Source organism: Erpetoichthys calabaricus, chromosome 16 (assembly GCF_900747795.2).
Source record: "Erpetoichthys calabaricus chromosome 16, fErpCal1.3, whole genome shotgun sequence".
Lineage (NCBI taxonomy): Eukaryota > Metazoa > Chordata > Cladistia > Polypteriformes > Polypteridae > Erpetoichthys > Erpetoichthys calabaricus.
The window spans coordinates 83,578,262-83,605,557 of NC_041409.2; the positions used below are offsets into that span (position 1 = coordinate 83,578,262).

The following is a 27,296-nucleotide window of genomic DNA, read 5'->3' on the forward strand; positions in this document are numbered from 1 at the left end:
GGAACTGGGTTGGAACAAAAACCTGCACATACTGCGGCTCACCAGGACCGACGTTGCCTACCCCTGCACTAAACCAAACAAAAAAATTAAAGAAATAGATTGAGAGTTAAACCTGCGGTGGGTTGGCACCCTGCCCGGGATTGGTTCCTGCCTTGTGCCCTGTGTTGGCTGGGATTGGCTCCAGCAGACCCCCGTGACCCTGTGTTCGTACTCAGCGGGTTGGAAAATGGATGGATGGAGTTAAACGTTAAGTATTGGCAACCGTGATCCCAAAAACAAGCACGAAGCCTGTGATAATTTTCTTGTGTTTTATAAATTCATTTTGTCCTTCACTTCATTAAGTAAATATTGTAACATCCATCCTTTCTTCACATCCCTGACCTGAGCCACTAATCATTGTCATCACAGCAAACTGGATTAGAATTAAACTTTCTGTTACCTGTTTGTACACGGCACTCCCTTTTCTGCTTGGCTCTGCGATTGAACGGTACGTATGCGTTTCGCCTTACACCCAGTGCTGCTGGGATAATAATAAGGCAGTTATTTTTTACTTCAGTAAAATAAGGTTACTCGTTATTTTAAAAAGTAATCTGACTACGTAAGACTCGTTATTTTTTAACACGTCATCAGTAACACTGCCACTGCGATTGTGCCGCTAATCTTAGTACTGTACATTCAGATATCAGCATAAATTTAGCAATGTCTGAAATTTTGAGATTGATTACTTCGACCAGGTGAAGGCGTAATGCAATCACGCGAGCATTTACCCCGTATTTTCTGGGAACTTCTACCGTTTGCTGCGGACACCAGTGTAAGGCTAAACAAGCGAACAAGGCGCAACGGACATAATAGATTGTATCCATGTTAAAGGCGTACATAGCCACATTATCCTGCTAATCAGAATAGTGGTTTACATGGCATTTTAGAAACCAGGTTTTGAGAATAATGGTTATTAAAGCGCATGTAAACGCATTGACGTTATTTTTTCACAATCGACGTTGCCCTCATGAAAAGAAATCAATGCCGGCGCGCAGACTGGTGGGCCTTCAGAAAGAAAACTTCCGTCAAGTGCGCTATACACTCCTTTACGCTCGGTGGAGGGCTGCCTGTCACTGAAAAGAATAGGCACAGCCTTATCAAATTCGTTCTTCAAAAAGGAGACAAATAGAACGAGGGCACAGGTTTATACTCTCTTCTGTAAAAAAAATAGTACATAAATTACAATAGTCAGTGCAAAAAGCAACATCGATATGTGAGAGCTTCCGCGAATAATAAATTGACATCAGGCTTCTCACTGGGCACCCACCGCTGGGCTTGAGAACGTGAAACTTCCGGCGACACGTCACCAACATGACCATGGAGGTGGCCTGATGGGGTTTGGCTGTCCCGAAAGCTTTCAGCCCTAAAACTCTTGTTTAACGAGTTTTGTTTTATTTATTATTATTATTTCCCTGCCTCGTTTTGTCATCGTGTTTGGTGGTTACTGCTAGGGAATGACGGGAAATTAATCTGAAAGAAGAAGCGACGGTGTATCAAAAGTGAGTCTGCTGAAATAGATAAACAAACGGGTTCAGTGAGCTCATCAAGTGCCAGCAGGCGACGGGACAATTGGAAACGCATCTGGGCTTTGGGTAAAATGGGCTAAACATGGGACACATTTCTTGATCGGTTTTAATATTGTAATTTTATAGTAAGTATTCCATCAGTATGCCATTCTCGGCTCAAGGGCGATGAATCGCTGGCAACGTTATAGAAACGTTAAAATAAAATCAAAGGAAGCGATTGGCAGGACCAAACATGACATGTATCTGAGGCCATCAGAAGGTGGATCTGCATCCCTACAAGGCATAAAGTACCGTTGAAATTGTATTGGCGCAAAAGTGAACATGCCCCGATTTCATGTTTACCGGAGACAAAGTGTAATTCGTAATGTCAGTTATGTGGAATAGTTTTGTAAGTGCTTAATGCCCTCTGCGCAGTGATCAGTACAGTTAAGTGTAACTGCTGCAATTGTTTCGTGAGGGATTCTTCAGGTGGAGACAGTCCGGCTGGTCTAAAACTGGGCATTGGAACAGGGCATGCTAAAAAAGGTGTGGTTGGTGTTAGTACTAGTTCCATAATTGTGTGTTAGTACTGTCAAGCCAAGTGTTCACTTTGTTTTCTCGTAAAATATGGTAGATTGTACTACTTCTGTTTATAGAGCACGCACAGAAGTTTTAAAGAGTTTACTTATAACAGTTTTCCACTAATACCAAGAACCAAGATGTCAGCCTGGTTCCCAGTGATTTTCCAGTTAAAAGTAATTATGTTGAAGTAAGGGTAATTTTAAATGAAGCAAATCAAACCTGAATAATATGTATATACTTATGTGATAAAAATGAACAAAACATCTGTTGTACTGAATGTTCTTTTAATTTTTTCATGTTTTTTTACTTGACATTGTTAGACATGACATGCAAAGCCTGTGTCCTTCAGCTTCTCTGATATTCGTCTTTGTATGTTCTCATTAAATATTTTTCCATTTATTTTGATCACTGTTTCCTGCCAAAGTATGAATATGTGCTTGTTCTTCATCTATGGTCTAGTACAGTGGTACTTCATTATGGTCCTGGTGAGCCACAGTGGCTGAAGGTTTTCTTTCCAGCCATTTTCTTAATTAGAAGCCAGTCCTTGCTGATAATAATGAGACTTGCAATTTAATTACATTAGTACTTTCCTTCTTCTAAGGCTAACCGTTATCAGATTGTAGCTTTTTGCTTTCAGAGAACATTATTATTATTATTTGGCTGACACCTTTATCCAAGGTGACTTAAAACATTTGAGTAATACAGTTGTTTACATTTTTTTTTTGTTTTCCAGATGAAGTACAGACAGGTTAAGTGGTTTTGCTCATTGCATTTACATGTGCTTTAATAACCATGTTTCAAAAATGTCACGTATACCCATATTTTAGTTGAAGAACCTGGGATATTGGGCTCTGGTTAACACATGTAGACTTCTCTCTGAGCAACCCTGATATGTGGCCATGTAAACTTATAACTGGGTTAAGTATTTCATAGCCTGCACATGTCTATTGCACTATTAACCTGCAAAAGTCTTTGCTTCACGCACACATCCAGCAGCCATAAGGGGGGAATAAAAATCCTGATGAAAATACTCGGGTGATCCTATTATCCATTCCATTCTCTGAAATAATGTGCCTCAGTGCTTCAGAAATTGCTAAATTTGTGTTTGAGTGAACACGCAGTGCTAAACTTAGCAGAACAATCTTGAGACACACAGGCTCCATGTTGGTTTTAGGATTCATGGAGGGTGTTAATAGTATTTAATCTTTTTTTTTTTGTTGCATTTTTATTTAATCAGAGCATGCTACTGAAGGAGAACCCCATAAGTGGACTCGTGCATTTAATCTAGGATTTTTAAGAAACCAGGTGTCTGCCTTAATCATATTACTCACTTTATCCTGGTTTTGCATGTGCATGTCAAAGCACTCCATTTAGGTGCTTCAGTTTGAAATCCAAAGCCTTAACTACTACACCACACTTCCTGCCTTAACGTATGTTTTGTGAACTGGAATAGATTTGAATCAGTTGGTCCTTCCCTTCTCTCTCATTTATTTCAAAACATTTTATTAACAGAAGTACTTCATGATGTATATGTTAATAATTGAATCACATTAGCTGGAAAGATGGGGGTTCCTTTGTAATTTGCACCGCATTATTAGCTGATGTTTGGTTAAGAAAGCAGGCAACAATTAAAACCTAAAGATGGCTGTTTAAATCTAAAATATAAAATTAAGGGTTCTGGGTTGTAACGAGTGAATTAAGTAAAATCAAGCCCAAAAAAACATAATGCATTAGTAGGAAATAACTGGATTTCTAATTCAGAAATTGGTTGAAGTGAAAACCTACAGCCGCTGAGGCCCTCCAGAACCTGAGTTAAGGAGCCCTGGTCAAGTGCACAAAACATAACCAGTCTGAACAGCTGAAATGAGAATTTCAAAAATACATCTAATGCACCAGTGTTTTCTTGTATAGTCTTGTCACACGCATAACAAAACAGGCTAAAGCCTGTCAAGGACTATGGCATCACAATAGTGTTATTTTTAAAATCATTACCAAGCTTGCACACCAATGACATACTAAACAATGATTAGGACGTCAGATGATTCCAGGAAATCCAGGAAATGTTTTATTAATTTTGACCACTTAATTCACAAAGTGCCATTTCAGGTTAGGAGCATCCCCCTTTCACAGTAGATATATTGAGATATTTTTGAAGTGCTTGGACTTAAGAACCCCAAGTCCATGCTGATTTTTGTTCAAGTCCAGACTTGGTCACAACATGCACATTTTTCCTGTTTGTCTAGACATTCTGTTTTCCTTTCCTGTCCTAAATATGTGTAGGGTAGATTATCTGGTGCCTCTAAATTGGATCCATGTGAATGATTGTACTCTGAAATGCATTACCACTCTATCCAGTACTGTTGGGGTAGGTTTCCTGCAATATTGTATGTGTCTGACAGAAGTGACTTGTCAAATTCGTTTCCAAATAATATTAAATGTATTAAAAAAAAAATCCAATTTATTTTCCTCATTTAAACCTAAATTGTGTTTAAATTCTCTCTAATTAAATTTTGGTGAGCAGACACCAACAGACATTGGAATTTCTGTCTGGAAATTTCTTCTGTCTATAGTAGGCATCACTATGAGATTGCTTGTTGAGATTCATTATTTTGAGCTACTGTTATTCACAGTGTATTGTTTCCATTTATTTTGAGTGTCTAGCTAGGATACATTCAGTGTACTGAAATGATTTCTTCACACAACATCTGCAGTTGTTTCTTTCTTAGAATTATACATTTTTGTTCATTCTGGGTAGGTGAATTAAATTTATTCTTGAACTGTGCTTTCACCTTAAATACTGAGGTCTTTCTTCACCTAAAATTTAAAGGTTACAATTTGTAATCTTGGAGAACCAACCAAATTTACAGCGATATTGCCAATTCATTTCATTCAGATACATTTGTGACTTTTTTCTGCATCCTGTTGTCCTCACTTGGAATATGGGGGTGGATGGTGTACCTCTATAAATGTATTAAGCAACTCCCATCAGCTATTAGTTAAGTGTTTTAGTAGCCAAGAATTAAAGTTACTGTATAGTTATAAGTCATAATATCTAAGGAAGATTTAAAAAATTCTAAGTGAAGGACAATAATTTCAGTTTTGTTTTTCTTACATTTAGGGAGCAAGAATACATTTTCAAGATGTGTGTTGTATGAACAAAATCCAGCCATCAATATGTCTTGGTTTACTGACTTTGCTGGAAAAGCAGAGGACTTTCTAAATCGCGTAGACCAAGGGGCAGCTACAGCACTCAGTAGGCAGCAAGTTGATGCTTCTGCAACATCATTTGACAATGAAGACTTGACTAACTCTTATTCCTCAGTGTACAGGCATCGGGTTTCAGAAAAACCATCACAACCTGAAACCCCTAGCTTTATATCCGCTGCTGCAGATAACATTAAGAAACAGAAGGCCACCTTATTGGCTGGGACAGCCAACATCTCATCTGCCTCACCAACTTCTCTGGACTCTAACAATGGATCATCTAGGCCCTCCTCGCACTTTGTTCGACCACAGAAAAAAGAACTGGATGATGACCTACTTTTTGATTTTCTGAATAGTTCAGATAAGACAATAAATGGGAAGGTGGAAACAAAGAAAGAAAAGTCCAAGATACATTCCTCACAAGAGTTGTCACGGACATCCAGCCTTAGCTCACTCTCCACCAGCACACATAGCATAAAGGCTTCAGAAGATGACTCGGGCAAGAGTCCTGATCAAGGTAGATCTGTGACTTACTAACCAAGTTATGTGGTGGCATTTCCAAGAGTTTTGCACTGCTTCAGTGATTAGGGTTGGAGTTGTTTAATTAACAAGGGAAAGTGTCATTTATTTATTTTTTTTAATTTACCGACTGCTGGTTGTAGTAGCCTTATGGTAAAAGACCTATTTGGGTACTCCACCCAAAAGTCATTTTATTTTTTCATATGTTACTTATACCCCCCTCCCCTTTTTAATGTCATGTTTCCATGCAGAGCAGAGATAAAATTTCTATATATACAGTGGTACCTTGGTTCACGAACATCTCTGCACACGTACAGATTGGGTTACGACCAAAAAGTTCGCCAAACTTTTGCATCTGTTCACGACCACACACTCGGTATACGAACAAGCCAGTTTCCCTTTCGGTGCGTGCTGATGATTTCCGCATGTTGTTCAGTCTCTCCCTGTGCAGAGAGAGAGGCACACACTCGCACAGACGCGTGCGCATGACACACACACACATATATGCACACGTGCGTGAGACATGCACACACCAGAGAGCGAGCAAGAGAGAGTGCTGGCCGCATAAGGCCGAGAAGGCAGTTAAAGAATGCACCAGGCTTGTTTTTAAAGAGACTGATTTGAGCATTGTTTTAACCTCGTTGCATTTAATGAAGACTTTTTTCTATTGGATTTTAACCTCCACTTCACTTCTGTTTACAGCGATTGGTTCGTAGCGTGCATTGTTGCAATGTTACTTTTCTTGGTTGTTTATTACATTACGGATTTTTCAAATGTTCATTTTTTTCTCTGTGCTTAAAACTCATGAAAAAAAAAAAAAAGTGTTTTTAGCTAGTGGTTCGTATCGCTATAGCGCAAACTCTTGCAATTTTAGTTTTCTCTGTTGTTCAAGGTTTTCTCAGTGGTGTTCAATGTTTTTACATTTAGTTTACTATTACGCTGTGCCTTCTATGGTGTGATTAACTATATTTGTGCTTAAAAATCTTTAAAAAATATATATTTACATACAGTTCGTACGGTCTGGAATGGATTAATTGTATTTACATACAGTCCTATGGGGGAAATTACTTTGGGTCATGACCAAATCGGGTTACGACCAGAGTTTTGGAATGAATTACGGTCGTGAACCGAGGTTCCACTGTAATTGGAGTCAATGGTTGACCAATGCTGGACAACTGTGAGTAATATCAAATAGTCCACAAAAACATCTTGCTATACTCATGTTGCGTCCTCCATGTGTGAAGGCATCCAGTCGTATCTTCTCAATGTCACAAACTCTAAACTAAAATATTGTTAAATAAACTACTTCAGGAAAACACTCTTGTGAGCAAAAATGGAATGTGCTCAGATTATGTCCAAACATTTGAACTGAAGACTTACCTCTCTGCCTCTCTCATTGGCCAGGAGCCCAGCCCAAAGCTTCTACATTGGCTAACGTTGTGCTGCATATGGTATCAATAAAAAGAGTCCACTAACAGATGAATACGACTAAAGTTTAAAAGTTAAAGCAAAGGAAGTGAAAACATTATCACGAAAAGAATATGCCTCATACTTGTGCATATCCGAAATGCTTCAGAAAGCAGAAGGTCAATTCACCTGTGCCATTTCACAGACTGCCACTAAGTAATCTCGAGGTACTCCATTTGTGGCTCACTGCTCTGAATGTAAATGTAACAACAGGTCTTAAATTCAAATGCTCAAGTGTGTTTCATTTTCGTTCATGAAAACTTTTTCTGGAGGTGGCTTATTTAACAATATTTTAGTAAAAAAAATGCATGTGTTTGGGACACTGTGAACATAGGACTGGATGACCTGATGTGGATTATGCAACACGAGTAATGTATGATTGTTTTCATGGATATGTTTGATATTGTTTACTGCTGTCCAGTGTTGGTCACCATAGATGCCTAGTCTATTAACAAATTTATGTCCATTCTGCATGAAAACATGAGATTAAACATTTTTCTCTGCCATCACTACAAACTACAAGGGGGAAATTACATTTTAAAAATATAATTTTTGGGTAGATTACTCAAAAATAAAAATCATTCTTTCTAGAGACACCAGAGAGCTCAGATTCTGGGCTACCAGTAGCCTCTGACCTTTCCAGTGAAGAAACAACAACATTAAACAGTTCAAATGCCCCTGGAAATGATGACAGTCAGTCACATGTGTTGTCAAATCTCAGACTGGAGAACAAGCTTCTACGCAGTGAAGTTTCATCTTTGAACCAAGAAATGGTGTCGCTTGTCCAGAGGCTCAAAGAGACACAAGAAGGTAAGTTGTAATAAGAAATGCAAAGTATAATACAGTAACTTGTTTCTGGCACAGATTTCTATAAAAAATAATTCTGTTTATTTGATATCAGATTTTGATTGCTGAACTGCTCTTCCTCCTCTTCACTATAAGAACAGTGGTCATTTCATATTTCTATCTAATTAGATCTGAGTAAGGCACGTACCCGAGTGGACAGGTGGAATGCTGATAATTCAAAAACTGATCAGACTGTGAGAGAACTACGGTCTCAAGTTGATGATTTGACTGAAGCCGTCTCTGCAAAAGATGCCCAGCTTGCTGTCCTCAAGGTTAGGCTGGACGAGGCTGACCAGCTTTTGAAATCACGAACAGAAGCACTGGAAGCTGCACAAAGTGAAAGATCCAGGTAGCTTGGTTAATCAGATGCTTTACTTTGTAATTGAGGAAAATGTCTGAAAAATGCTTTAGGTGTGTGTCTGGACTGTTAGCACCAGCATAATAACTTGAAACAATAGTGCCTTGTTATAAATGGAGAATTTCAGATCTGGTTTTTAAATAAACAATGAGCAGTTTATCAAACATAGCAAAGCATATTTGAATGTAGCACTATTTTTAGCATTCCAGCATGGAGTCTGGCAAAATTGACTGTATGCAATCACAGACATACAGACATACTGTATGTGCCTCCACTAGTATCATCATCCCTTTTTTGTGAAGTTTGCTGCAAGTATTGCAATTTTAATTGTTCGTTACTATTTACAGTACATAATAAACAATTAAACACACATATTGTACAATATTGTGCTGTTTGTGAGAGTGCTACATATCAGCTTTCATTTAAAAGTAAAAAAATCCATTAAGAAGAATTTTTCTGCTTGTCCAGTGTTTTGTGTTCTGTAACACAACAAACATCAACAGTCATTTTGTTCTCATTACAAACCCTCCACTGCTCCTCACAAGATGTCCAAAAAGAGATAATGATTTTTACAAAGAAGTCTCTGCTTGTTTTCTTGGTCATAGCAAAGAGAACAGGGTTTAAAGAGAAATAGGTTTTAAACTTTTTTTTTTTTTGGGTCTTGTCGGAGACACATTAGGAAGGTAGTAAATTACACTGGCAAGAGTACATACTGATAAAACTGATAGCACCAACAATATTTGTTTAAATACATTGAATACCATTACATCTATAAAGTTATCCCTGAGGCATTGAGCTGGATAAATGGGTTAGAAAAAAGATAGGTGCAAATTTAATTAATACACACTCGGGTAAAATGTGTCTAGATCCCTGCTGAAATGAAGTTTACAAAGAATTAGCATCGTCTTCCACAAAATTTGCATTGTTACAATTGAATGACTTTCCTTGTCTTCAGTACAGGACCACTGTACTGTTTCAGCAACACCTGACCACTGAGCAAGCAAGTTGTGTGCGTGTTTTTTTTTTTTTGACTTAGTTGTGAATATAAAATCCATTCTGTGTTGTTTGTGGACAACTGTAACTAATATACTGCTGCAAAGATTCTGATATTAAAAATGTCCCATTGTGGTTCACCCTGTCTGCATGGCAAAGGTATTTAAAAAATATCTCCAGATAGTACATTAAAGTGCAGTCGTTTCACTAAGTCATCCTCCAGCTGAGTTGGATGTATGAATATTAAATGATTCAGTCTCAGTTGTCTTGTGAATTTTTTTTCTCTTTATTCTTCCATGTCTGCCTCTTTTGACCTATCTGTAATCTATGAAACTAAAGTAATTCTTCAGCTGGGTAAATATAATAGTCAAATTACACTTACCTCTGTCTAGAAAAGTGTGAGAAGGTGCCCTGTTTATTATTTGAAGAACTAGATAGCTAAACTTAATGTGACTTATGGTACTTTAGTATAATGCATATACAGGGGTCCTCGGGTTACAACACAGTTCCGTTCATACAACAGTGATGTAACCTAAATTTTGGTGTAAGTTGAAACACACCCTAGCCTAAGTCACTTACCTATCCTAACACATTGGCAAAATCATAATCTAGAACATAAAAACACAACTAAGCCACAGAAAAAGAAAAAGGACATAAATATACTGTACTGTACACTGTACTGTAGTAACAGAAAAAATGAGTGTAGAAAAATTCCTTACCTTTTATGCCTTCTGATCTCTTTACAATGTCTAATTTAACTTCCATCATGATGGCTTTCCTCTTCTTCGAAGCACTACCATCTGAAGACTCTGACTTTTGTTTAGGAGCCATGATAAGGGCCAAAAAGTCACCAAACAAAGCAACACGAACAGAACACTTGTGCCGCGCACAACCAAACTAGTTTGCCCACATAGTCTGTAAGTACGATGCTAACGGCGTAAGTCGAAACACTCACGTCTAAATTTTTTTAAAGTTTTTATGGGAGTGAGTGTTGTAAACTCAATGTATGTCGAGACGTTGTAACCTGAGGACCCCCTGTATTATATAATACAGCTTCATTTAAGTTATTGAGTGTAGAGAAGCATTTCAGGTATATTATCCTATTTTTAAATTATTATTTTCTTCTGCAAGCAGCCTAGGTGTTTCTATTTTAAAATCCTATGTTTATATTGTAGAATTCTACAAGACCACAATGAAGGGAGCAGTTTACACACCCAGGCTTTGCAGACTCTACAAGAAAGACTACAGGAGGCAGAGGTGCTACTGAGGCGTGAGCAGGATGCTAGCCGCCAAGTGCAGGTAGAATTATCATTGCATGTTCCTACCATAGATGTTAACACTTTGAGATGGAAACAATGGGTATTTGTTAATGTTGTTCCAAAGGCTACAGTGCTGACAACATTTTTATGTAAAAAATTTAATTACGAAATTATTATTGTTCAATTAGCAACTTTTCTGAACCATACTTCAAGTGCTGAAATAGTATTCAGAGCAAGCAAGAAAATTATTTTTGTACCTTTTAACATTGTGTGTACATGCAGCTCAAAAGACCTGTAACTTTGTTGTTTTCCATTTATGCTTAGTTTTTGGAATTATAATTTACGACTGAAAGTGAACCTACTAATTCCAATGAGGCTTTTAGACACTGAAGCTGAATCAAATATAGCTAGATTAGCTAAACAAAGACATTAAAGTTTTGGGGTTTGGTTAAGGGCTATCATATTCCTAACGCTGTCCTTGAAAGTGTGTATTGTTCCTGATAACTCCAAAATAACTATGCATTTTTGATGAGTAAAGATCTCTTTACTGTCACAAGGAAATCTAAGCTGTACAAAATGCAAGACACACGACATGCAAAATGTCCTCAAAAGGTGGAGAGTAAACTGAATGTATGCTTATGGCTGAATAGATCTTGAATTGATTTTCCACCTTCATTTTATTTGAATTGCTGTCGGTGAAGTTCTTGTAAGAAAGCATTATTGGTGTATGTTAACAACTAAACATTTTTGCATTTATTGCAAGCATGATTTTAATGCAGGATTTCTTGATTGTATGACTGACAGCGCGGAATGCTGCTCACACAAACCTTTGAGACTACTTTGACAACGATTATATACATAGGCTTACTTAGTTATTTTTGTCAGTTTGGATTAAAATGCAATTTCTTAAATTTTGTTAGAATTCTATAGTCCACCACTTGATTCTAATACAATGTGTGGGTGGGGAGTTTGAAGGTTATAAGGTATAAATTGAATCCACCAATGTAAGAAAATTGACTGATTTCTAGGCTCTAAATCTCTAATTGGTTGTGTGATATAGATTAAATGCTAAAATATTTATTGAGGTACAGTGTTACAGTTGTTGTATGGCAAACATATGCAAGACTTAGGTAAATTTACTTCGTAGGGTGACATGGTGGAACATTGGTTAGTGTTGAAGCCTCACAAATCCAGCATCGTGGGTTTGAATCCTGGATCTGTTCATGGTTTATTACATCCCATAATATGTGCATGTCATGGTAAATGATTAGTCCCAGAAAAGGAAATGGCAACTTTTTAGGGCTCATTGCTGACAGAATAGGTTTGGCATCCATCCACAGGAGCCTGAATTACATTAAGATGGTTTGAGCATGTTTGGTAATCTTTAGGAAAAGTTCTGTTCCTTTTTAATCTTACTTGAAATTTCTTGGGATGGTGAATGGCTTCAGAGTACTGATTGCCACTCTGAATATTGTCTTATAGAGTGAGCTTTCAGTTCGACTAAACAAAGTGGAAATAGAAAGACAGAGCCTTGCTGAGTCCTTGACTGCAGCTGAGAAGAAGGCAATAGAGGAGAAGCGAAAAGCAGAGGAATTTCAGCAGCAAATGAAGTCGGCTAAAGCTTCTGCAGACTCTCTCAAACAGGAACTGGTGGACTACAAACAAAAGGCCACCCGAATCCTTCAGGTATGAAAAAAATGACTCTTGAGAATATCTGTCTCATGTTTTTTAATATAAATATTTAATATGTATACTCTATAACATCTCATTTTAGCTAGAGTGCCAACCATTTCTTAGACTGGTTTCTTGATTAAAATGTTTTTCTGCTTTTCTTGTAGTCCAAAGAGAAGCTGATCAGTAGCTTGAAAGAGGGTTCTGGAATTGAGGGTCTGGACAGTTTTACAGCAGCCTCTATGGAAATAGAAGAGCTTCGACATGAGCGTGAGATGCAGAGGGAGGAAGCCCAGAGGCTCACAGCCCAGATTCAGCAGTTGAGAGCAGAGCTGCAGGTAATAGCTTTTTTTTCTCCATTTTTTTTCATAATAATTTAAATCTGATAAGGGAACACATTTGTTACTCACTAAATTCATGCAAACAGAACAATTAAAGTATTTTTTTTCCCTTGCCAAAAGAACTTTCAATTTTTTTTGTATTACGACTTTATAAATATATTTGATGCTGCCTTTTGTCAAATTAGATAAAAAAAAGCAAATGAACAATATCATATACAGTGTAGTGCTTTGCAGAAGTAGCTAGTCTGTTGATCAGTACTCTAATGTTACTGAATAACAAATCTGAAACTTAGTGATATTTTTATTTCAAGGAATCACAACTTCAATTGTTTTTTTTTAAATGCCATGTTAGAAAAAAATTATAAATGGAAATAAAATATGCTGTTCAAGTAATTATACAATTCCAATATTTTAATATTATGTGTAGCCACAATTTGCACTCATAACAGCTTTAGGTGTTTTCAGGTGTTTTCATGTTTCATCTTTACATACTGTCTAGGTAGTTTTAGCCCCTTCTTCTGAGCACATTTTCTTCAGGTTTTGCAGGTTATCTGGATAACGTTTCATAGGTTTAATATTGGCATTAGACATACAGTGGTGTGAAAAACTATTTGCCCCCTTCCTGATTTCTTATTCTTTTGCATGTTTGTCACACAAAATGTTTCTGATCATCAAACACATTTAACCATTAGTCAAATATAACACAAGTAAACACAAAATGCAGTTTGTAAATGGTGGTTTTTATTATTTAGGGAGAAAAAAAAAATCCAAACCTACATGGCCCTGTGTGAAAAAGTAATTGCCCCCGAACCTAATAACTAGTTGGGCCACCCTTAGCAGCAATAACTACAATCAAGCGTTTGCGATAACTTGCAATGAGTCTTTTACAGCGCTCTGGAGGAATTTTGGCCCACTCATCTTTGCAAAATTGTTGTAATTCAGCTTTATTTGAGGGTTTTCTAGCATGAACCGCCTTTTTAAGGTCATGCCATAGCATCTCAATTGGATTCAGGTCAGGACTTTGACTAGGCCACTCCAAAGTCTTCATTTTGTTTTTCTTCAGCCATTCAGAGGTGGATTTGCTGGTGTGTTTTGGGTCATTGTCCTGTTGCAGCACCCAAGATCGCTTCAGCTTGAGTTGACGAACAGATGGCCGGACATTCTCCTTCAGGATTTTTTGGTAGACAGTAGAATTCATGGTTCCATCTATCACAGCAAGACTTCCAGGTCCTGAAGCAGCAAAACAACCCCAGACCATCACACTACCACCACCATATTTTACTGTTGGTATGATGTTCTTTTTCTGAAATGCTGTGTTCCTTTTACGCCAGATGTAACGGGACATTTGCCTTCCAAAAAGTTCAACTTTTGTCTCATCAGTCCACAAGGTATTTTCCCAAAAGTCTTGGCAATCATTGAGATGTTTCTTAGCAAAATTGAGACGAGCCCTGATGTTCTTTTTGCTTAACAGTGGCTTGCGTCTTGGAAATCTGCCATGCAGGCCGTTTTTGCCCAGTCTCTTTCTTATGGTGGAGTCGTGAACACTGACCTTAATTGAGGCAAGTGAGGCCTGCAGCTCTTTAGACGTTGTCCTGGGGTCTTTTGTGACCTCTCGGATGAGTCGTCTCTGCGCTCTTGGGGTAATTTTGGTCGGCCGGCCACTCCTGGGAAGGTTCACCACTGTTCCATGTTTTTGCCATTTGTGGATAATGGCTCTCACTGTGGTTCGCTGGAGTCCCAAAGCTTTAGAAATGGCTTTATAACCTTTACCAGACTGATAGATCTCAATTACTTCATTTGTTCCTGAATTTCTTTGGATCTTGGCATGATGTCTAGCTTTTGAGGTGCTTTTGGTCTACTTCTCTGTGTCAGGCAGCTCCTATTTAAGTGATTTCTTGATTGAAACAGGTGTGGCAGTAATCAGGCCTGGGGGTTGCTACGGAAATTGAACTCAGGTGTGATACACCACAGTTAGGTTATTTTTTAACAAGGGGGCAATTACTTTTTCACACAGGGCCATGTAGGTTTGGATTTTTTTTCTCCCTAAATAATAAACACCATCATTTAAAAACTGCATTTTGTGTTTACTTGTGTTATATTTGACTAATGGTTAAATGTGTTTGATGATCAGAAACATTTTGTGTGACAAACATGCAAAAGAATAAGAAATCAGGAAGGGGGCAAATAGTTTTTCACACCACTGTAAGTTGTTGTTGTTTTTTTTTTTTAACAAACAGCATTAGATTGGACATCTTCTCTTTTATCATTGCAGCTTATTTACATACCTAGGGGTAAACATCACAAGTAAATAGAAAGCTCTTTTTGAACAAAATATTGCTGCCTGCTTGGAAAAACTTAAAACAAGATGTACATAGATGGACTACCCTGCATCTTACTTTAGCAGGGAGAATTAATGCTATCAAAATGAATATCCTCCTTAAGCTTCTGTTTCTATTTCAAAACATCCCCATATAAATTAACAAATCATTTTTTAAGAAATTAGATTCGATCATAACTTCATTTATTTGGGATTCGAAATATCCACGCGTCCAAAGGGCAACCCTACAACGACCTAAATTAGAAGGTGACAAGACTCTACCTAATTTTCGATTTCATTACTGAACAGCAAATATACAAACTAAAAACTTGGACATTGACACAAATACTAGCACATTGAACACACACTAGTTTGGTCTGCAATAGAAATTAAATCCTGCAGTACTTCTTTGTATACCCTGCTTTGTACGCAAGTAAATACAAGGTATCATCAATAAACTAACAACCCACTTGTCCTTCATTCATTCAGAATATGGAACCAATATAGAAAGCACTTCAAGTTTGAGAGTAAGTTATCTGTGGCACTTCTACATGATAACCACTTTTTTTCCACCCTCTCAAACTTGCACAGTTTTTAATGTTTGGAAAACGTATGGTATTAAATCATTTAGAGATTTGTATATAAATAATGTCTTTGCATCCTTTGAACAATTACACTCCAAATTTAGCTTCCCATCAACACAGTTTTTCCACTATCTCCAAATTAGAAACCTTGTGAAACGAAATCTGCCCAATTGTCTTCACCTCCCACCTATTTATATTCCAGAAGAAATATTGATCAGTCTTGAAGATTCAGACAGCATTTCTATAATATATAAAACCATTTTAAAGTCCCTTCCTTTTAAAGATCCCAGAGTACAGTGGGAAAAGGATCTCTCACAAAAAATTTCAGAAAAGGAGTGGATGACAGCCATTCACACAGTACACTTTAGCTCCATATGCACAAAGCATTTAATTATTCAACTTAAAATTGAATTTAGTATTGTTAAGTTGGACTTGATTGTATCGAACATTACATGCTTTTAATAAATTCAATAAAAGATAACAAAAAGTGAGTTTTTTATTCGGAAAATGTGAATGTTGATGATTCAAGTGTGGAGGCTAGTTATAAGGCAATTATGTCTTAATTAGGCAGTTCATTTTTACCTGTGTAAACATAACAGCTTCTATAACATAGGAATTGAATACTTTTCACAAATATTGTATTTCTTTTCATCCTTAAATTTTGTTTTCTAATATAAAATGTTAGAAAGTTGTTTTTTTTTTAAAGTAAAATATTTTAGAAGATACCAGTGTAGGAGTGGTTATTTAGTAAAATTAGAGAATTGATCAGAGGGCTGACTTTTGCAAGGCAGACAGACCACAGGCACAAAGCACAAAACACCTGAAATAATTCAACCTCTCCTGTTTATTTGGTCAACTAGAAACTTAGAATTGTTTCAAGTGAAAGCAAGTCACTTCAAGTGTTACTGGCATACCATGAGTGGTGCATTGTAAATGAATCTCACAAGTTGTCTAAATTTAATTTCTATTACAACAAATTGGTAGCTTTTCAGATGCATCTAGACTATTTCTTTATTAAATAGTTGATTGGAAGTTTCCTAAATATGCACACATAACTAAAAATAAAGGATGTTTATAATTCTTTGATCTGCAAAGGATATGGAGCGGCAGCAGCTGGCTGAGACTGAATCTTCTCAAGAGCAGCTTCAAGAGTTGCAGGATCAATTAGCTTGTGAAAGGAGATTAAAGCAAGAAGCAGAAGCTGAAGTGGAGAGGCAGAGACAGGTATGCCGGGGTGTCTTGTTAAAGGGAACTTCTTTTGAACCCATCATAGCTTCTATTTTTTCGTAATTTTTTGTTTTACTCCCATTTTCTTTTCTCCCACTCAAAATAAGTATTACACACTGCACCATCTGCCATTATACAGAAACAATTCTTATTATTCTTATATGTTTGATAGGAATTGAAATATCTGGAGGAGGAACTTCATCGCACAAAAAGTAGTCTACAAAGCAGAATCAGAGACCGGGAAGAAGAAATTCAGAAACTCAGAAATCAGGTAAAGTTCTCACTTTTATTCTTGTGAATAATGTGTTTTCTTAAAGTTGGGGATGCATATATAATAGTACAGATTGTCAATTTAACTGATATTGACGTGTTACAAATAAAGCAAAGGTATAAATGCTCTTAATGTGTCCCCACCAAAAAAACAGAAGATATTAGAGCCCGTCCAATCAAACTGTCTTGTCCTAATCTTTGTACAGCTCACTAATAAAACTCTGAGCAGCAGCAGCCAGCTGGAACTGGAGAATCGCTTGCACCAGCTGACAGAAACACTGATCCAGAAGCAAACTATGCTAGAAGCCCTGAGCACAGAGAAAAACTCGCTAGTTTTCCAGTTGGAACGTTTGGAGCAGCAATTAAAGAACATGCAAGGTGCCACTGGCAGTGGACCCACCATCAACATGACAGGAATAGAAAGCACCGAAGGTCAATTTTATGTTATGCAGTATTATTCATTCCAATTAGACATAATTTTAATGTTTTTCTTAGACAATTTAGTACCTGACAGTACTTTTTCTGGGAGCTTATTTAAAGGAAGATACAAGACTTTTTTTTGTAAAAACTATTGTGTTGTGTTAAAATGGCATTTGACAGAAAAACCAGTGTTTTGCTGTTCAAACTACTTGGTAGAATGAATTGAATGTTTTACATATTGTTAAATTTTGTTAATTGGTTAATTAAATAGTAAATATAATGTTTCTGTGTGTTCACTCAATTGTACTTTTCTAAAGTGTGTAAACAATTAAGTGCTGAAAAGTTTAAAGCTTTATATGCACACAGTACACCAGACTATTTTACTACCCAATGCTGGCCACTGTCGTGCAGTGTCTTCTGTTTTGTTGTTTTCACTTGCCGGCATTGTTCCAGTGTGTGTATTTGGTAGCTCAGTTCATACCTATTTCCTGTTTTTCGTAATGTTCTCTGTAAACATTCAAAGTATAATAAAACATGTTGCAGTGTAAGTTCTAAAAAAATAAATGACTCATCATATAAGGTAGTTTAAAAAATAGCAAATACTATAAACAAAAATTAGTTTTCTTCACTGTTATTTTTAGTGCTATTTTTATTTTCAGTTTGAGGATTACTGCTTTACTGAACCTTATCTTTTGTATCTTTCTGTTGTACTCAGGTGCCAGAATGCGAAATGTACCAGTCCTGTTTGGTGAAACTGAAAGCCAAGCAGCTGGAATGTATGGAAAAGTTCGGAAAGCTGCCAGTACAATTGATAAGTTTAGGTAAAGTTTACATTTTAACACTAAATTATTGAAAAATAGGTTTGTAAAATGAAGCCTGTGGAAATTGTGGCTAGGTTTCAAGACAGGGTTGCATATGGTCTGAATGTTTTTATTTGTTTTCTTTTTTTTGTAAAACAGAAGAGATTAGCTCACACTACTGTTAAATAACTAGAAAAAATCATTTTCATTTGCTAAACCTTCTTAATCCAATTACAGGGGCATGGTGAGACAGAATATATCATATCAGTATTCTTAGGTTACAGGGCACAGGCACACTCACTTTATACCTAGTATATGCTGTATTGTCAAATTATTGCATGTGTCTTTGAAATGTGGAATGAAAATTGGGAGTACACAGAAAAAAGGAGCACTTCCAGACTCTATATAGACAGTAAATAGGCTGTGGGTCAAACTCACAGTTAGTAAAGAAGCAGACTTTATTACTGTACCACTGTACTATTCCATGAAATGATTATGAGGGGTTTTATCCTATGACAGTAGTATCAACACTGCTGTTGTTGGGCCAGAGACCCATTGCAAAGCACACAGTGACATGTAACAGGCCAATTTAGATTCACGTTTAAATCAAAAATGAATAAGCTAGATCAGAAAATTAATAAACAAGACTGAATGAATTAATCAATGAACAAAAATTCAGAAGTGAGCGTCAGTAGACTTTGCGTCCTAGGAACCAAGTTTACCAACCATTCTATAACATTTCAGTCATTATTTACCTCTCTGATGTTGATCTTTCTGATCATTGAATAGGTCATTACGATAGCAATAGACAAGAATTCATAATTGTAGAGTTACGGTATTTGAGGGTGCCTCTAGAGTGCCTCTTTCTCTTGTACGATTTGGCTCAAAAACTAATCGGCACATCATCATCTCTTAACAGGCTTAAGTTTCGAGTTTGGCATTGTCTGCCCTGCCGTTTTAGCTCTCGACCGTCCTCAAGAAACTGACACACAGACACACCCATCATTGAGATATCGATGTTTTTGGTATCGGATAGAAATTTTTGATGAATCTAAAAGTTTCACTCCTCCCCTATAGACGATAGGTTATGGTGGGGGAGAGTGTAAAGCAATGAATTTACAGTATCCATTCACTCTGTTAAGCATTTTTTGTTAGTTGGCCATTGGCTATATTGTCTTACTATTTCATTAAGCATTTTTTTTCTATTGTAACATAACTTGCTTTATGTATGCAACTTTGTGATAAGAAGTGTTCATTGATTCTTATTATATAGATGGAAAACGGGTGTATTAATTTTCTTGAAAGGTTTGAGAATCTTTAATGTCTGGATTATTAGGCCACTTGTCTATTCAAAGCCGATATCTTTTACTTCCCTTAACCTGGGATACTGGCTTGATCTGGGATCACATCATTTGTAACAACCAGCAGCTTCTTTGAGCATGGGTGGGACCTTTTATCAAATTATAATCTTGTTTACTTGTTTAAATTAATCTAGTCAGGGAGTTTTTGCTTTTCTTAAGAATCTTAGTACCAATTTGTTGTACTATGCTTAGTTTCAGCCAGAACAGTAATTTGCTGAATAGGACCTTGCTTGTTATTAGGAAGCCCTAAGGTGTTTGGCAAGTACTAATCAATATTTAATATTGTAGGAAACATTGAAGAAGAAGCAGGCTGGCTAAACCTAAATAGTAAAATATCTCAAGAACAGAATAGATTTAATGTAGTTATGTTTTAAAGACAAAAAAAATGTGTAAATTAGGTTTTGATTGATTGAATAAGAGGAATGAAAACTTGCAGTGCTATTTGTCCTACTGTATCCTTAGCGTTTCATAAGACGACATGCTCTTTAGTCAAAGAATGAAGGTTTGGTAGAATTCTCTGCACATTGCTTAATGCTTTTTGTTTTTTTTTTTTATAGAAACCATAATTGCACAATGCACTTCAAATGCAGTCTCTTGTGCATATGGCTTGATTTTTATGAAGTACTTTTAAAAATCGAATACTTAATCATCCTATCCATAAGCTTCATTGTCTCAATGATTAATGTATTTTCATAGTTAGGTTTTGAATGCCACTGTTGCCAGATTTATATCTGTCTATTATAAAAGAAAATCTTGAGACAAGATGAGACTATTGCCAAGAGAATTTTTTTCAAAAAATCTCCTCTCAACCATTTATGGTGAATGGCCCACGATCCTCTCGCCTCTCATTTGCGTGAATGCTTTTGTCAGACACAGTTTATGCACTCTCAGCTCTTATAAATTTTTATGTTTTCTTCACTTTAAATTCCCAACAAAAGAAGAAAAATGATGAAGTCAAACGAATTAACACAAACATTTTTGATCGGTTACACAGCAAATTGGTTAAATGCTTATCAATAAACTATGCTGAAACAGTGGGTGGTGATGGTGTGTAAGATGAAAACATCAACTTACAATATCCCGTAGAATATCTACAAGCATTAACACCTTCCGAATTACTGTTGAACAAGGATGCATCGTAATGTTATTGTGTAATTTATGAATGAGTGATGGGCTATGCAATAGGACAAGATTAGTTGTATTCAAAATTGGTCAGACAATTCTGACATGTAAAATTTTAACAGGCGACAAGAAAGGTAATGTAGTACATCTTCCATGGATAACATTAGACACCAAAGAAGATCTTGATATGCCATTCATATTAAAATGTTTACAGTCTCCCGTTAGAATAGCTTTTGCTATGACAATTAACAAATCACAGGGACAAATATTCGAAAAAGTCGGTTTATTTATTAGAGAGAAAGAAACGATATTCACTCACGTACAGTTATACGTTGCATTGTCACGATGTAACTCCAAACACGGAATCAAAATTCAATGCGATATTGACGAAAAGTGTAAGTTTAAAAAGTATTTGCATGTTAATTTCAAAGCCAAACAGAACAAAGCGTATAATGCGACGAATACCTCTAGCACAACATGAAACCTAATTTTCTTTCAATTTATTACGTTTTACTATTTTTTACTATGGTTAATTACTTGCTGTAATGTAAAATAGTTCTGTTATGCATTTGTAACAATTCCCATGACAATAACAATCTGTTTAAATTGTACATCCACTTCCCCATATGCGAGCGGCAGAACCACAATGTGGCCAGCGTGTAGCACCTGCCTGGGGATTGGTGAGCGAAGCGAGCAAGGGTCATAGCCCCCTAATTTTAAATAATGATATTTCAGAGGTGTTTGCCCAGTTTTAAATATTGCCCAGAGTTTTCTGAATTGTGTCTGCTGAACCCTACTTTAGTGTCATACTTAACAAATGTGTTCACTACATTTGAATCTGGTGTTCATTTAAATAATAGTTTATCCTGTTATCAAACTGAAAAAACACTGTTAAGGATGTCCCATCTCATGGTTCCATGCAATGTAAAAGTGTGCTCTAATTCTAGATAATTAACAGATGCATCTAGTTTCACTCTTTTATCATTATGTCAAAGGCTTCTAGCTTCAAGATTGTAGTAGTTCTGAAGCAAATAATTTGCCTGAATGTGAAACCTTGGTTATGTGAAATACATTTATTTCAACAGCAAATTGTTTTTTATTGTTAATATTATGCTGTATATATATCTAATTATTTGCTCAGGGTTGTTTTGCTTGTTTGTTTAATTTACATTTTTAAATTCCTTTTTGCAGCATACGACTTGGGATCTTTCTTAGAAGGTACCCAATGGCAAGGGTCTTTGTAATTATATACATGGTGAGTAGAGGGCACATTAATATGTTGATTTTCTTTTGATCAAAACTCCTTACTGTAATACTTTACAAGAAAGTTCATGCCATGTTTCTCATGTCTACTTCCTCCTTGGAGGATCACTTGTAAAACTTACAAAAAGAGGCTGCAGCTCATTCAGGAAATTTAAAAAAAACATTACACATAAACAGCAAATGATCAATGACAGGAAATAATAAAAATCTCCTTGCACATACAAAATAATGTGAGATGAAGTCTGCAGTCTGATGTTGGGCCAAATCTATTGGATTTGGGTCAGGTGAGGGTGGGGGCCAGTCAATGGTATCAGTTCCTTCATACTCCCAAGAACTGCCTGCATATTCTTGCCACATGAGGCCGTGCATTGTCATGCACCAGGAGGAACCCAGGACCCGCTGCATCAGCATAGGGTCTGACAATTGGTCCAAGGATTTCAAGGTGCTATTATTTATCCTGTAGAGCTCTGTGCGTCCCTCCATGGAAATGCCTCCCCAGCCCATCACTGACCAACCACCAAACCGGTCATGTTGAACGATGTTACAGGCAGCATAACGTTCTCCATGGCTTCTCCAGACCCTTTCACGTCTGTCACATGTGCTCAGGGTGAACCTGCTCTCATCTGTGAAAAGCACAGCGTGCCAGTGGTGGACCTGCCAATTCTGGTATCCTATGGCAAATGCCAATTGAAATCCACGGTGCCGAGCAGTAAGCACAAGGCCCACTAGAGGATGTCGGGCCCTCGGGCCACCTTCAACGAAGTCTGTTTCTGATTGTTTGCTCAGAGGCATTCACATCAGTGGCCTGCTGGAGGTCATTTTGTAGGGCTCTGGCAGTGCTCATCCTGTTCCTCCTTGCCCAAAGGAGCAGATAGTGGTCCTGCTGATGGGTTAAGGACCTTCTACAGCCCTGTCCAGCTCTCCTAGAGTAACTACCTGTCTCCTGGAATCTCCTCCATGCCCTTGAGACTGTGCTGTTCTGGCAATGGCACGTATTGATGTGCCATCCTGGAGAAGTTGGATTATCTGTGCAACCTCTGGGGGGTCCAGGTATCGTCTCATGCTACCAGTAGTGACACTGACTGTAGCCAAATGCAAAACTAGTGTAAAAACAGTCTGTGGCCTCCCCCTGTTAAACCATTCATTCCTGTTTTGGGGGTCTTCTAATTGTTGCCCCTCTGGGGCACCTGTTGTTAATTTTATTAACACCAAAGCAGCTGAAACTGATTAACAACCCCCTGTTCTACTTAACTGACCAGATCAATAGCCCAGACGTTTCATTGACTTGATGCTATACTCTTTTTTTAAGCAGTATATATTATATACTGCATATGAAAGAATATTTTATAAGCAGGCTGTTTTATATGAATGCAAAGCTTATTACGTATATCATTAACTAGCTGTGCCCCGCAGCTCCCCCCACATAGAAGTGAAACAGGACAGCGAGGAGGGCCCTGCCTGGCTCCCTACTCTTGATGTCACGCTTCTCCCCACCCTCGACCCACAGCCTCTGTCTCAGATTAGTCAACTGGAATATTCAGGCAAATTCTAGAAAAAAGATGATCTAATTCCGTGAAGTAGTTTTCTCGTGAAAGCAGATGGACATACTAACAGACAGACAGACGTCGGATTTTATTTTTATATATATATATATATATATATATATATATATATATATAATACAGTCATATGAAAAAGTTTGGGAACCCTTCTCAGCCTGCATAATCATTTCCTCTGCTTTCAACAAAACAGATAACAGTGGTATGTCTTTCATTTCCTAGTACTGGGGTGTTTTCCGAACAAAGATTTTTAGTGAAGCAGTATTTAGTTGTATGAAATTAAATCAAATGTGAAAAACTGGCTGTGCAAAAATGTGGGTACCCTTGTAATTTTGCTGATTTGAATGCATGTCACTGCTCAATGCTGATTACTTGCAACACCAAATTGGTTGATTAGCTCGTTAAGCCTTGAACTTCATAGATAGGTGTGTCCAATCATGTGAAAAGGAATTTAAGGTGGTCAATTGCAAGTTGTGCTTCCCTTTGACTCTCCTCTGAAGAGTGACAGCTTGGGATCCTCAAAGCAACTCTCAAAAGATCTGAAAACAAAGATTGTTGAGTCTCATGGTTTATGGGAAGGCTACAAAAAGATATCTCAGAGGTTTAAACTGTCAGTTTCAACTGTAAGGTATGTAATCAGGAAATGGATGGCCACAGGCACAGTTGCTGTTAAACCCAGCAGGTCTGGCAGGCCAAGAAAAATACAGGAGCAGCATATGCGCAGTATTGTGAGAATGGTTACATCACCTCCAAAGACCTGCAAGAACATCTTGCTGCAGATGGTGTATCTGTACATCGTTGTACAATTCAGTGCAATTTGCACAAAGAACATCTGTATGGCAGGGTGATGAGAAAGAAGCCCTTTCTGCACTCACGCAACAAACAGAGTCGCTTGTTGTGTGCAAATGCTCATTTAGACAAGCCGGATTCATTTTGGAACAAAGTGCTTTGGACTGATGATACAAAAATTAAGTTATTTGGGCATAACAAAAAGTGCTTTGCATGGCGGAAGAAGAACACCGCATTCCAAGAATTTTTTTCAAATTTGGTGGAGGTTCCATCATGCTGTGTGGCTAGTTCAGGGACTGGGGCCCTTGTTAAAGTCGAGGGACGGATGATTTCAACCCAATATCAACAAATTCTTCAGGATAATGTTCAAGCATCAGTCACAAAGTTGAGGTTACGCAGGGATTGGAAATTCCAACAAGACAATGACCCAAAACAGTTCGAAATCTACAAAGGCATTCATGCAGAGGGAGAAGTACAATGTTCTGGAAATCTTTGGGATGATTTGAAGCAGGCTGCCCATGCTCAGCAGCCATCAGATTTAACTGAATTGGAGAGATTTTGTATGGAAGAATGGTCAAAAATATCTCCATCCAGAATCCAGACACTCATCAAAGGCTATAGGAGGCTAGAGGCTGTTATATTTGCAAAAGGAGACTCAACTAAGTATTGATGTAATATCTCTGTTAGGGTGCCCAAATTTATGCACCTGTCTAATTTTGTTATGATGCATATTGCATATTTTCTGTTAATCCAATAAACAGTGTCACTGCTGAAATACTACTGTTTCTGTAAGGCATGTCATATATTAAAAGGAAGTTGCTATTTTGAAAGCTCAGCCAATGAGAAACAAAAATCCAAAGAATTAAGAGGGGTTTCCAAAGCTTTTCATATGACTATATATACAGTGTATATGTGTATATATGGACATAAATCCAGCATATGCCAACTTAAGAAGGACATGTACACAATAATTAAACTATACAACCCCCCCCCAGTTTGATCATACTGACTTAGTCCCCACCCCCCCACTGAATGTGTTGCTATATATTGCCTTTGATTCTTGTAAGTCTAAGCATTATCCTCTGATGAAGACCCCTGATAGGGGTTGAAAGCTCAGGAATAAAACTATTTTATGATCCGTGATTCGTTTTTTCTCCCTTTGTGGATCTCCAACTGCAAATATATATATATATATATATATATATATATATATATATATATATATATATATATATATAAATTTATATAATAGAGAGAGAGAGAGAGAGAGATCATTAATCTTCTCTGTTGTCTGCTGCATGAGGAAATAAAAACTGTCAATGCTGTTTGTTTTTTTTAAGTTCAGGTATATACCTTAATTTTTTTTTTGGAGGGTGTAGAAGGCATGTTACTTTATCATGTCTGCAAAGCCTCTGTTTTGTCCCTTGCATCATGGATGACTGTTGATACAGATTAATTAAATTTCTTTTTTGTTTATCTTGAGGTATCTTCTATAAGAATGGTTGGCTTATTGCATATGTTAGATAGATATATATGTAGAGAATGTTCAAATGCTAATCACAGATTATTAAGACTAACCTTTACAGTGGGAAACAATTACATCTAGACCACACAGTAGTTGACTGTTAATTTGCACAGCTCATCCTTTCAGTATTTTGTTTTCTCCTCTCTGGTTTGTAGTAGTAGAAAATTATTTAATTCCGTAACTGTTCACATTTGTGCTAATCAGTGCATTTTTCTAAGTCCATAAATGTATTTTTCTCCTGAAATCTGTGTACACAATGTACCCTTATTGATTTGGTACTCTAATGCATGCTGGTAAATTTTACTGTACATTCTACATAATTCTTATGTTTTCTATACAGGCTATCCTGCATTTTTGGGTGATGATTGTTCTTCTGACTTACACACCAGAGATGCATAACAATCACCCTGGTGGCAAATAGGATCCAAATACTTCCGGGGGGTGTTATACAGGCTATCATCCTTTTGGTACTCTGACTGATTTGCACATTAAACAGCATTTTCCAAACTGCTGTTCTAATAATGAGTTTGCAGCCACCTGCTGGACAGCTGGTAGGTCCTTTCATAAAATCAGAGACCTAGCTACCCTATGTGTCTCTGGCTTTATAATGCTGCTTCACTTTTATTTCTGTATATAGAGAGGTGAAATTCTTAATTATATTAACTTTTAATAAAGTTGCTGTCAAATAAAACTACATGGATTGCTGTGTTTTTTTTTTTTCCTTTTTTAAAGATTCTTCTTCTTTTGTGGAGAACAAATGATTGCTAAGACATTTTATGATATGGGCTTTGACTTGGAACGTGTCACCTATAACTGCAGTTTGCATCATTGATGATGATAGGTTTAATTTAAAAAAAAATCTCTGCTAAACAGTCTTTGACAGCAGTTTTTTTTTTTTTTTTACTTTTGTCATTTTGAACTTAAATTGTGTTATTTATTGCAATGCATGACACGTGCTATGATAGAATGTAAAACAGTTACCAGTACATCTAGGGCTCCAGCAAGAGAGACCATTTTGTGGCCTGAAGTTGCACTCATCACCAAAGCAATATCATTTCCATTTTATTGTGTAAGTGGGGTACAGAGGAGCTGACCCATGAGCTCTTTGTTACCCTGAGGCTTTGATTTATGTCCCACTTACACCTGGCATTACCACGTGTTTTGCATCTGGATTATGCCCAGGTATTATTTAGCTGGATTGCATTTACACTTGACATTAAAATTTATCTCCAGTATTTGCATTGTAACTTGATCAAGATTAAATATCCTTTTCCG

The 27,296-nt window shown here is 37.0% G+C and overlaps 1 protein-coding gene across 3 annotated transcripts; it reads left to right on the forward strand.

The window, feature by feature from the left end:
* The first annotated feature begins 1,298 nt into the window (after window positions 1–1,298).
* Window positions 1,299–26,717, forward strand: golga5 (golgin A5). Of its 3 annotated transcripts, none has more exons than XM_028821302.2 (13): window positions 1,301–1,538; window positions 5,245–5,847; window positions 7,908–8,126; window positions 8,292–8,511; window positions 10,689–10,812; window positions 12,255–12,458; window positions 12,611–12,781; window positions 16,781–16,909; window positions 17,085–17,183; window positions 17,389–17,614; window positions 18,318–18,423; window positions 22,077–22,140; window positions 26,362–26,717. In XM_028821302.2, the coding sequence occupies exons 2-13, from the start codon at window positions 5,301–5,303 to the stop codon at window positions 26,440–26,442; spliced, it is 2,190 nt and encodes a 729-aa protein (XP_028677135.1). In that variant the 5' UTR covers window positions 1,301–1,538; window positions 5,245–5,300; the 3' UTR covers window positions 26,443–26,717. The 3 variants fall into 3 exon arrangements, with proteins under 3 accessions (XP_051775726.1, XP_028677135.1, XP_051775725.1); XM_051919765.1 differs by lacking the exon at window positions 1,301–1,538 and adding an exon at window positions 1,555–1,690; XM_051919766.1 differs by lacking the exon at window positions 22,077–22,140 and having other exon boundaries at window positions 1,299–1,538.
* Window positions 26,718–27,296: the final 579 nt, after the last annotated feature.

Excerpts from the sequence above, each read along its gene's own strand:
- golga5 (XM_028821302.2), top strand. The coding sequence starts at position 5,301 with ATGTCTTGGTTTACTGACTTTGCTGGAAAAGCAGAGGACTTTCTAAAT. Across the intron at positions 17,615-18,317 it reads AGGAATAGAAAGCACCGAAG|GTGCCAGAATGCGAAATGTA; the intron begins GTCAATTTTATG and ends TGTTGTACTCAG. Across the intron at positions 22,141-26,361 it reads TCTTTGTAATTATATACATG|GCTATCCTGCATTTTTGGGT; the intron begins GTGAGTAGAGGG and ends TTTTCTATACAG.